Genomic DNA, 12,562 nt, shown 5'->3' with positions numbered 1-12,562 from the left:
AGAAGAGGTGAACCTGCCTCGTTGCCTGTGTTAACACACCGTCCTGAAGCATGCTCGCTTGTTTTCCCAGAGCCTGTCTGGCTTGGTTAGGCTAACGGGCATATGGGGAAATCCAAAAACAAGCCAAGGAAGATAAACTATTCCTTGTATGTTCTTACCACTTGATTAGTGATATGTTTTGTTCTAGTTGTTTTGTAGATATAGGGGAAAGCTCTCAGTGTGTAAGGAATAGCGGGCCAAAATGTAGAGAGGACAGAGCTATTCAAATATGCCTGGATTTTTACAGATGGCTTCCTCTGCTGTCCTTGATCCTTGAGTGACAGTGCATCTAGATATCCTGGTTTCAATCTCTCTTGTTTTTGTTTCTGATTTGAGTGTTCTTCAGGTGAGAGTTACATTGGTCAGCTCTTGAAAAAGATTTAAAGACAGTTGACTTCATCTGCTAGCCCCTTGGGTGAGAGGGAAGTAAGCTGAGTTTTTCTTCTTCTTTTAATGTCTCCATTTCTCCTTCCATCTGAAGAAAAGCACTGTCCCAGTGATCTAAAGGAGCAGATGATATAAACTGGGTGTGAAGGGAAGGCTTAAGGTGGTGATGCTTTCAGTGAAAGCAAACTTGTTCAGAAGTCCTGGCTTGAAAGACATCAGGAAACTTTTGGTGGGAAAGGACAGATTGAAATATGTATTTGTCTCTGCATCCCGTATCCCTGTCCCACTATATGGTCACTATAAAAGACTAAATAAAAGACATGAAACCATAAATGACAGCAAACAAGAAAAAGCAGTAAAATTTTGGAAACCATAAAGCAATTAGGCAAATGGCAAATGACTTAGCAGACCAGACAGAGCCAAGTGCCTGATGAGGTTAGAGCCAAGAACCAAGTTGATTTGTGCAGAAGGACCTTAATAAAGAGTCAGGAATGGGAAGCACCAGATGCTTCTGTAGGCATAGGTACTGGTGAGTCAGCAAATAGGAGGCTTGGGTGAAATTCTCATTCTTGAATATAGCAGAAAGCTAAGGTAACCAGACATCTGATGAAAACCATGAAAGATAAATAGGCTATTATAACAGATAAAAGGAATTTCAAAGAAGCAGAATGCAGGAAGCAGAATAAAACATTAAAAACAAATGAATTAATGTTCTCAGAGAACCAACGGAAGCTATTTCACCATGAAACAAGAACAGAATCTATAAAAAAGAAACTTTCAGAGAAATTTTTTTAAGTGCCAAGAAATTAAAAGTATGGCTGAAACAAACTCACTAGAAAGATTCAAAGAAAAAAGTCACATCTCTCAGGCAGTAGAACAAAAAAAACAAGCAGATAGAAAATATAGAAGAAAAGATTTTAAAACTAAGGGGGTATTCTAGGAGATGTAGTGTCTTAGCTCAGGCTGCCATAATAGCATAGGCTGGTTGGCTTAGACAATAGCAGTTTATTTCTCACAGTCCTGGAGGCTGGAAAGCCCAAGAACAAGGTGCTGTCAGGTGGGTGTCTGACGAGGGCCTGCCGCCTCATTGGCAGACAGCCGTCTTCTCGTTGTGTCTTCCACTGGCCAGGTGAGAGATCATCTCTCTCTTTGTTTCTTGTTAGGGCACTAATACCACTCTTGAGGGCTCTACCCTCATGACCTAATTACAAAGGCCCCACCTCCTAATACCATCACAGTGGGGATCAAGCCTCCACATAGGAATTTTGGGAGACACAGATTTTTCAGTTCATAGCATCCAATATCTTAATAATAGGGGCTCCAGAATGTGAGAACAATGGAAAAAGGAGGAATGGGAAATTACAAAGGAAATGCTGAAGAAAAACTCCCCTAAGGCTGTTTGTCTCTAGATTGAAAGGGTTCATCAGTTGTCCACTGTAAGTGAGTGAATAAATGAATAAATAAATAGACTGAACACATCATGGCACATAATTATGGAAAGGAATTATGAGCATCCCAGTATAAGGAGAGAATGACAGAAGGCTCCAGAGAGTTGAAAATGGGCACATTCAAATAACCAGAAATCAGAATGGCATATTGTTTTCAATAGCAATACTGCTATATTGTAACATAATTCCAAAATTTAACCTAGAATTCTGTGCTCAGTTAAATTATTAAATATAAGGTAGAATAAAGACATTTTTAGGTATGCAAAGTATCCAAAAATTTTGTTCCCATTCACTGTTTCTCAGTAAGTTTCTGGAGAGCCTATGCCACCAATACAAGGTGGACATTGAGAAAGAGGAAGACCAGATTTAAGAAACTTAGACTCCAGTGTGGAACTTCCAGAAAAGAGAAGAGTTCTCCAGCGAGAATAAAAAGCAACTGGTCCAGATTGGAGTAGGAGGACAGCAGACTCCAGGCGGAATAGTTTCTAGGGGGAAAGTCAGAGTGGGAAAGGTTAAAAAAAGAAGATAATGGATACATTACCTAATGTGTTTGAATGTATTGGGAATACCTCTATATTTCTCTCATAGTTTGGGAGTGAATTCAGGATAGAAATATAGAGAGCAAAGGAAATATAAAAACAAGGTAATCACTTCTGTTTCTGGTACTGGCACAACTTGATAATTGGAACCACCTCTCCCACTGAGGATAACTGTTAATAGAAAAGCCAGATCGAAAATGAAACATACATGCTGGAAGGCATCAGGAAGTTAACTGGGTAATGAAGATAATTGATTCAGGGTCCTGGAGAAGACAGGGACCCAGAGAGGTTAGGTAGCCCATTGTCTGGCACTGGATCATCACTTCTGGAGAGAGCTGAGTGGCCCTTTTGAGGGCCCTTCCAGATCAGCGGACACAGGTGGGAATCCAGGGCTGGTCGTGGTGGGGGAGTTGCCCTGGTGAACTTTCCTCACTTCTGATCTGGATCCTGAAGGGTGGCTTTCTCAAACTAAGGGTGGCCTGCATGCCACTAGGCCCTCTCAGGGGCTCCACTCAGCTCCAAACTGTCCCACTTCTGGAGATTGAACTGAGATTGATTTTAGATTATTTTCCCCTAGACACCAGGCAGAAGCAAACTATTTTCTCTGAAGAAAAATTTTCTCTGAAGACATATAACATCATCTTAATTTTTCTACAATTTTCAAATATAATGTCTGGTAGATAGGAATAACCAGGTAACAGAGAGACATAGAAATAACAAGAACAGACCCACAGCAGGTCCAAATATTAGTGCTGTCAGACACAGACATTAGAATAACTGTACCTACTATGTTCATAGAGATAAAAGATACAATTTAGAATTTTAGTAGAGAACTGGGAACTAAATCTAAATGGAACTGAAAAAAGTAGTTTCTGAAATGAGGGATTCACTGGATGGGCTTAATAGACACATCAAAACTAAAGATGAGAGACTTGGCGTGTAAGAAGAAAATATCCAGAGAGATGCATGGTGACACAAAAAAAGCTGAAAATAAAGAAGAGAAGATAAAGGGACACAGGGTATAAAGGGACGAGATCTGATAAATATGTAGCAGGAGTCTCAGAAGGAGGGGAGAAAGAATGGGTCAGAAACAACATCCAAAGAGATAATGGTTGATAACTTCCCCCAAATAACAAAAGATATTAAGCCATAGATTCAAAAAGTTTTAAAAAGCTTCAAGCAAGAAAAATAAAAAATCCATATAGAGGCATGTCATAGTATTATGAAAAATGAAAAAGGAAATCTTAAAATCAGCTGGAGGAAGGCAAAAGGAGAAACAGAAATGGTAGGAGCTGGGAGACCTGGCATATCTTCTCAGGTTCTGAAAGAAAAGAATTACCACTCTGGAGTTCTCAGCCCAGTGAAATACATTTCAAGAAGGATAAGGGAGGTTCCAAACAAAGCTGAGAAAGTATATATACATATATTAGACCTTTGCTATAGGAAATACTAAAAGGGTATTTTTCAGGTAGAGCAAAAACAGTCACAGATGAAAAGTCAAAAATATAGGAAGGCATGAATTTTTGAAAAGTCAGTAGGTAGGTAAATGAATACTGACTGCATAATAATAACTCATGTCTAAGGGTGTGAGTATACATTTAAAACAACTGATGATATATAAGTCAGGAAAAGGATAAGTAGGGTTAATGTTAGTCTTAAGTTTCTTAAATTGTAAAAGTGGTAACACTGTCAATTAACATTAGACTTTAAGTCAAAGATGTTTATTATAATCTGGGGTGGCCACTAAATAGTAAAAAGTTATGTAACATCCTAATTAATAATGAGGAAAGAATGTAATAAAATCACAGAATCCAAAAGAAGGCAAAAAAGTAGAGAGAACGAATAGACAAGTAGAAAATACTTAGCGGAAGAATTTATAGTGGAAGTCAAAAGTATCGGAATTATATTAAATGAAAACTGTACAGTCCAATTAAAAGACAAGGTTGTAAGATTAGCAGCAAGACAAAACTGCTGGGATGGGAATAGGGCGGAGGGGACCGGAGAGGGGGAGTGATGCTTACCTGCGTTTGCCTTTTTTGTATAATTCTGACTTTGGGAACCAAGGCTAGACTGAATCCTCTTGTTGAATTAGGATTGGAGGTATTAGGAATTTACGGTTTTTGAGAGATAGAAAGATTGAGAGTGTGTGTTTCTGTTTGTCTCCCTGAGTCTTTCTGCTGAGAGGACCGGGAAACAGTGGTAACTATAACAATAGCAGTGAACACACTTGGAGCCCAGATCTTGGTTTCTAAATACTTTTCTCCAGGAACAGGTACCAGGCTCCTTGGAGAAATGGCCAGTTCCAAAATTGGAGCTGTGAAAATGTAAGAGGAGCCTGAATCATCATTTTGTTCCAGAAAGAAAAGGTTCAGAGACTAATAGGGCCATGTCAGGAGGACTGTGGAGCCAGCTTGAAGGGGCTCCTGCTGGCCACTTGGGGACATTTTGAGTACCAGAATAAGTAATAATAGTTAGTGAGTATAGACTGCTGAATAAAACAGGAACCTGTAAGGCCTAGCTAATACGAATGAATGAGTGAATGAATACATACATGAATAAATAAAGGAGAAGGGAGGGCTCTTCATTAAGTAGGATGCCAACTATTCAACGCAAAGGGAGTGGCGGAATGAGCAAATCTGCCCTGGCATTCCTGTAATAGTGGCTACTGGCCAGTTTGATGAGAAACTGGATATTTGCATAGTCTTAAGTCTCTCCCTACAATATACTTACTCATTACAAAGGGAAAATAGTAACTTTGCAAGGAGAAACCTGCAGACATCACCATAGGCAAGTGATAAAAATTAACAGTCATCACTAGTAACAAGTAGATGCACCGAAGGGACACAATTTCCCTTCTGTAACGTTTGTTCCAAAAATGTACAACCTGAATGAATCTGACTGTGAGGAAACACCAGACAAACCCAAGTGGAGAGACATTCCACAAAGAAAAGGCCTTTACTCTTCAAAAAAATGTTAAGGTTATGAAAGACAAGGCTGAAAAACAATTCCATATAAATAAAGAGACATGACAAATGCTACGTGAGTCCTGGGCTAGAAAAAGTTTTCTTTTAGAGGACATTATTTGGGCAGTTGGCCAAAATTTGAAAAAGGTCTGTAGGTAAGATTAGATCACAACATTGTATCGGTTTTAATGTTGTGATTTTCATAATTGTCTCATGGCTATTTAAGAGCATATCCTCACTGTTAGGAAATGTACACTGAAGTACTTTGGGGATAGTGAGTCTGCAGCTCACTCTCAGAGAGAGAGAGAGAGAGAGAAAACACAAATTTGGAGTATCCTGCCCCCCCACTCTGTCCCTCAGAGCAGGCACACCCTTTCCTGTCAGGCATGTAGGCCCCTGTGCAGCTGGTTGGGGCAGGGTTGTCGCTAGTTAGTTTCCAGTCGATATGGTCTCAACCAACCCGAGGTGAGTTAGGTCGTCCTGTGTATTACATACAGTCCCTCCCTCCAGCCTGACTTTGGGATCCAAATGCCACCATCTTAATGTCAAGGGAAGCAGGGTTTCTCATCTTATTTTCCTTCAAAAGTCTCTTGGCTCTGCCTGGCCATTTGAATTTCCATTGAAATTTCAGAATTGCCTTGGTAAGTTCCCCAGCTAAGTGAAAGAATGGCTCCCATATTTGGCTGTCCGTACCTTCAGCTGTGTCGTCTGTCTTCCAGCTTTTCAGAAGAGCTGGTAGATGAAGCTCTGGGGGCCGTGGCTGCTGAACTTCAGGATATGTGTGAAGATTACGCAGAAGCTGTGTTCACCTCAGAATTCCTAGAGGCGGCTGCCTAAAGACTGCAGGGCACTGGAGAAGGGACAGCGCCACCCTCTGTTTTAGGCCACAGGAAGTCCTCGTCCTCGGCTGCCCATCCAGGCCCTGAAGGTGCTGCCCAGTGAAGGAAGGAAATGCCAGCGAGGGCACCCTCACTTTGCATCTTCTCGTCATAGTAATGGTTCTGGCCGTTTATGATGGAATGTGTTATGTGTCAGTGCCTAGGAAATGTGGATTGATTATGACAATATAATATTTTCTGAATTATAATTTTCCTCTTGAAATATTATGTTCATTCCACTGACTCAGCTTGGTGACCAGAATGTTTTGAAAGGTAGTATGTTTCACCCAGGGATTCAGGTTGCTATTTAGCCTATGGGTGGCATTGATGCCAGCAGAAGCACGGCTGCTCTCTAGTCCCGTCGCCAGCTTGTGTTTCCATCTTTGGCAGCTTCCTGTCAGGACACCTGTCCCTGCTGGGTTACAGACTTGCATGGGGCACAGAGTTTAGTTATGCAGCCAAACCTCTGATCTGTTGTAGCTTATTAAACATCGGAACCCATCAGTTACCAGGGCACACCTAACACATTACTGGAATTTTCAACTCCCAGGTACTTTCTTACATTTTTTGTTCTTCAAAGTCTTTCATTGCTGTGGGTTGATGTATTCTGATATACTAACCTTTGTCTGAACTCAGGGAGCTTTGGGGACCTCAGGAGAGGCCTCCTGTGCTTGGAGAAAGGAGCAAAACCCACTTCCACCTTTGGGGAGGGCAACAATTTCATTTCTGGATGGTGTGAAGACCTCTGGGTCTCCCCTGAGAAGGGAAGGAACTGTAGAACCACATAGCTTGGTCCTCGGTTGTCTTAAAAGTCATATTTTACCAAAAGAAAAGCCTTTTTTTTTTCCTTCAGAAATTCTGAATTCAGAAAAGGAAAGGGGAATGTACATAAAAAATAAGGCTACTGCCTGGAAAAAGCTTCCCTCAGTTCTTTGCCTGAGGCTTGGTGAGACAAATGTGAAGAACGCGTGATGGGGGACATACCCAATGGAATAATGTGAATCTTTTTATAATGTTCACATTGTCATCTGGGATTTTTCTCAGAAATACAAGTATTTTAGGTGATAATTTAAGATGCTCGATCACACTTTTTTGTGCAAAATTGATTTTTGTTCGATGTTAATGGTTTCCTGCTTAATTTTATATGACCTCAGAATAAAAGGCTTCAAGGGAAAGCAAAAGTCTTTAACTGAAGGAGTTACATATATACAGTTGATAGGAATGTCTGTTAGGGATGGCTTAAGGTAATTTGTGTGGCAGTTTTTACTGTGGTGATTTTTTAAAATAAACTCAGTATTTTAAAGTATGTACATACAGGTCTATTTGAAATAATTTACATCTTTTTTTCCCATAGGCAAAGTAAAATGTGATTTTACAGAAACCACAGAGAATACTTGCATATTTGATATGAGCATAGTGGGTTATTTACTGAGCACCTACTGTGTACCAGGCATTGCTCTAAGTGCTTTCCTCTATTCATTTACTTAATCTTCATCTGTGTGAGATGAATACCATCATTGTTCCCATTTTATAGATAAATAGAATGAGGCACAGAAAGGGGAGATGATTTTGATCAAACAAACATATACTGAACAATACCATCATCATGGTTTCACTTATTCCCATAAAGATAATTTTAGCAGTTTTGAGAATTCACTCAAGTGCATTCTTCTGCCTGTTGTCCCCACACAGCATGTCCTAGACACTGTTGCCTGGAGGAGTCCCTCTCCTGGGCATGTCCTGTCCGCTGAAGGGTCAAGTCCAGACCCCTTTGTTTCAGGATCTTTCCAGTCTCTCTCCACTGCTCTCTCCACTGGTCTTGTCTCCCTGTCTCTTGACTCACGTGGGTGGGGCTTACACCTACCTGTGTGTCCAGTGTCTATAGTCCTGGCCCACAGTGAACCTCCATGGCCAAAGCATTCTCCAAAGTCAAAACTAAACTGCGAGAAATAAAAACTTTCACTTGAAAATGGAGGTTGAATCCTTAAAATATAAATGTTCACATGGATAGCCTTGCAACTATCTCAGACCTCTAGAAGTTTGGTTCTTCATGAATGAAGGTCGACCCCCTTAGTCATTCTCAAGTCCCCTTTAGTTTTTTCATAACCTAGTCGTGTATTTTCAGGAACAGAAAAACACATGAGTTTAGTATTTCTGTGTTACATAGGCTGTCCCAATTTACAGAGATGCTGAAATTCATGAGTAGGTTTTCAGCACCTCCCACTTCAATCTGTCCAGCTCCACAGGGTTTTCACCTGTTTGCATGCTTGCCTCTAGTCTATTAGCTCTATGAGGCAAGGCCTCTGTCTAGCATGTAGTTGGTGCTCAGTAAATTCTTTCCTGAATTAATGAAAGAATGAAGGCATACTTTTTCTTGGGATCAGTTTTAGGATTGGTGTCTATCAGCCTCTCTAGTCCATAAAAATCTGTGTTAACCTTTTGTGACCTGACATAGGATGCCACCTGTGGCAAACTGCAAATCCTGTCATTCTGAGGCACTGATGCATTCGGAATTCCAACTCAGAACAGCAGGACCCTGCCTCCTTCCTGCTAAACAAGGGATGCGCCCTGCAGCCTTGTGCTAACTGGCTAACTGTGGCTGTAGAGTGCCTTGGTCAGGGAATGAAGTGCAGAGTGGCTGCAGGGGCTGGCAGAACTTGGGCTGGCGTCGGACATGGGGACAGAGAGAAATGAATGGGGGACCACAAAACTGACTGTCTCAGGGCTGTGGTCCCTTCTCCTTTGGGGGTCAGAGGAGAGATGGGACGAGTGTCTTCTTTCTCTCCACCTCCTTTCCTTGGCTTACAGTTCTTGCTTCCCAGAAGGTGAGGTGGGTGTGGGAGGGAATGGGCAGTTGAAGGAGGCGGGAACTGTGCTGTGCCTGGTGGGTCCTGAAGGCAGGAATAGGGGTCAGAGTGAAGCCCTGGAACCCCACCCAACTGGAAGGAAGGGGCTCTATGCCCAGATCAGAAAGTTTCTGGTTTTCTCTGTGGCGTGATGTAGGTTCCTTGTATGAGGAGCTCTTTGTTTAGCAACTTGTGAGAGTGAGGAGAGTTCTCTGCAGAACAGGTAAGTAGGAGGGCCCTTTGGAAGGGCCTGCGTGGAGGGGTCATGTGGGCTCCTCAAAAGCAGCAGAAAGGCGGCAGCATATCTGTTATCTTCCAAAATACTGGCATTTTCCAGATCAGCTTTCTGGTTCTAGGGCAGAGAGAGAACTGTTTCGACACGGCGTGTTTGTGGGTTGGTTGAGCCCAGCAACATGGGCTAGGGTGGAAGGGCTTCCTCCAGACATCTGGAGTGCTCCCTGTGAGTCCTCAGGAAGAGCTCCAGGAATCCCAGGTTGGGCCAGCTGTCCAGCCCACGTGAGCTCGGGCAACGTGTGTCAGTCTGGGTCGCACATGACCTGGAGTGCACAGCTCTGATAAGCAGAGCGTAGCTTCTGTGATCAACCTTCTCACACTATGGCTCTAACACTAGGCCCTTCTCTTGCCAGCCTGCCTAGGCCCTCATCCTGTAAAGCAGGCCCTGCTCTGCTCTCATAGTCTTCAAAGGGCCTGCAGCATATCTTCTGACACTCAGCCTGGGGTGGGGAGCCCTGAGACTGCACCCAAAAGGCAAAAAATGGCTGGCTTTCCATTCATCCTGCTGGATTTGGGCTGCGGCTACAGCTGAGGCCATCCATTCCCACCATGGAGTCTGTGTCCCCAGCAACCCAGCAGGTATGTCTGGAGGATAGGCTCCGCCCCATCCTGCTGCCGTGGAATAAGCAAGACACCTGGGCCACCCACCCTTCCCAGAGCCAGGGCTCTCCGCAGTCAGCCACAGAGGCTGCTCCCCTGCCATTCCCCTCTGGAGCCAAGAGAAGCCATTTGCCTCTCCATTGTCCCTTCCTGACCACCTCTGTACCCTCGTCATCCCTTGAGAAGTCCAAGCCATCTGCATATGCCATCCCTGTGATGTCATTCACTCCACATGGCACCCCTGGACCTTAAAGTTCTTATCCTCACCTCTGCCCATTCCAATACCATAAAATCCTTGGTAGAGGATCTTAAAAAGTCTAGTTATTTGTGGAGCACCCTGCCACCAAAAGCTGCTTAACTCCTACTCAGCAGCCCAACCGGAAGTCGGCCCCTGGGAGCTAATCTTTGCTGAGACACTGCCAGTCCTCTCCGAAAGCAAGTCTTGTCAAAGCCTTTGCCTGCCAGGCATTATTTGGCCCTTTGTTTTCACTGCCACCTTCCAAGCCCTACTCCTTTCTGTGCCCGTCTGGGGTGCTCTCCTTACCTCGCTTCACTCCCTGCCCTCCCCCACCCGCCTTCCTCCAGGCCTCCCTCCCAGGACCTAGTCAGCATTTCCCTCCTGCTGTGCTTGGCTCCCTAGAACCTCCCACCCACACACCATCTGTCCTCACTTTGGTCTTGCTGAGGTCAGTGTAGGACCTTCTACTTACTGGCTTTGAAGCCTTGCAGAAAGTCTCCGTGCCTGTGCTGAGAAGCCCACTGCGCATTCCTGCCACCCCCTGGGCGAGCCCTGGACCGAGTCTGTCCCTGTCTGTCCCCTGGCAACTCCCTGGGGAATGGGAGAAGCGCAGCAAGCCGCCTGCCTCTAAAATGTGATCAGGAGGGGCAGGAGCATTCAGTCCCTGGACATGTGGGCTCTGCCGCGGGCCCCCAGCCCCAGCTTCCTGAAGCCTGGGTTGGATCTGACCCAGGAGGGCCCCAGCAGACACTGATTCCTCAGGAGCCCATGGGAGGCTGGAGCCCAGAGAGCTGGGGAGATAAAGCCAGCCACCAGCCTGTGCTACCACCCTCCTTTACGGCCCCAAAGGCCCACCAGGAGAGGGGCCAGTCTCCAGGGCAGGGGGTGGAAGGTGGCAATGAAAACAAAGGGCCAAATAATTCCTGGCAGGAGAGGTGGTTCTTCTTAACCACAACGGTCCAGCCTCTGCTCTTGGAGAATTACTGAGAGACCAAGATAGGTTAGGTGAATATCTTGGATTTAACACCATCTCACATCTGCTCAGCACTTTATAATGCGCAGAATGCTTTACATATATTCTCTCCTCTCTTTAGATCACTGTAACCATGCTGCTTAGAGTACCAGCAGGAACTTGGGCTGGTTAAGAATGTGGGCCATGAGTTCAAATTCTGAACAACCTCCATGCCTCAGTTTCCTAACCTGTGAAATTGGGAATAACAATAGTGCCACCAGGGTTATTGTGAGGATTATGGGAAATAATCCATAGGAACACCTAGAGTACCACCTGGCTGATAGTAAGTGCTCAGTAAACTTTAACCGTGAGGTTCACGACTGATGCCTCAGAGGAGGGCCCCGGGGACCCCTCACAGCCTCAGTCCCAGTGTGCTTATCTTCCTCCTGTTGTGTGCTTTCCTGTTGTGTCTCCCACTCTTTGCCCTTCAAACCGAACACTCGGCGACACTTGCCTAGCCATGTCGTTGGCAGCCCTGAGCAGCAAAATGCACCTGGTTGTCCCCTGCAGCCACTCTGTCTGGGTTCCCACAGATAAGCGTTCCCTCTGGCCGGGGGACTCACTGCTCCATGGCAATCTCCTGCAAGCTTGCTGGAGGGCTTCCCAGGCCACCCGAACTCTGTGAGCAGGACCATATCCTTATGGGACTGGCAGATGATGCACTGATAGCCCCATTTTACAGGGGAAGTTGAGGCCTACAGAAATCAAGACACTTGCTCAGGTTCTTACAGACATACACTGACTGAACCCAAACTCAGTCTGTGTCTTGATTTCAAGGCCGGTATCCTTCCGTTGTGTGACTTGACCTTGTCTTTCTCCCAAGTAGATGATTCTAGAAAAATCTTAGCAGATGTCAATTTTAAGTACAATCTCATTTTAAAGTATTTGCTATGTTCTTCCTCTGTGCCAGGCGCTGTGCTTAGTTCTGGGCATACAGAGATGACGAAGATGTATTTCCTGCCTAATGCAGCCTGGCCAAGCTGCTGCCTCAGTTTCCATGCACTCCATCATCTGTCTCCCTCATCCCCTGCATTCCCGCTAGCTTGGGGCCCTGCCCAGAAGCCAGCTCAAGGGGCGATGATAACAATCCCCTGCTTGAGTGCTGACTGTGTACACGATCTCATTTGATTCTCACACTAACCCTGAACTCCAGATTTTTAACCTATTTTACAGATGAAATAGAAGCCAAGTGAGATGGAGATTTTCCCAACTAGCAAGTGGTTGTCACCCAGTCTGGCTACAAATGTTGGCTTTTCCCAGTGTACAGCAGTGGCCCACCCTCAGCCCTGGCACCCAGCCTGCCACCGGCCAGCTCCTC

The 12,562-nt window shown here is 44.6% G+C and overlaps 1 protein-coding gene across 6 annotated transcripts in view; it reads left to right on the top strand.

Moving 5' to 3' along the window:
- The window catches only part of KIAA0753 (KIAA0753 ortholog), a 63,285-nt gene extending 55,725 nt beyond the window's left edge, over positions 1-7,560 (top strand). For all 6 annotated transcript variants that reach the window (XM_037027064.2, XM_037027063.2, XM_037027065.2 and 3 more), the window contains one exon: positions 6,096-7,560. In XM_037027064.2, the coding sequence (XP_036882959.2) occupies positions 6,096-6,213 (118 nt within the window). In that variant the 3' untranslated portion in view covers positions 6,214-7,560. The remainder of the gene's footprint in view (positions 1-6,095) is intronic.
- Positions 7,561-12,562: the final 5,002 nt, after the last annotated feature.

This window comes from Manis javanica, chromosome 4 (assembly GCF_040802235.1).
Source record: "Manis javanica isolate MJ-LG chromosome 4, MJ_LKY, whole genome shotgun sequence".
NCBI lineage: Eukaryota > Metazoa > Chordata > Mammalia > Pholidota > Manidae > Manis > Manis javanica.
The sequence above is the reverse complement of the archived record's forward strand: the minus strand, read 5'-3'. Positions and strand labels throughout refer to the sequence as shown.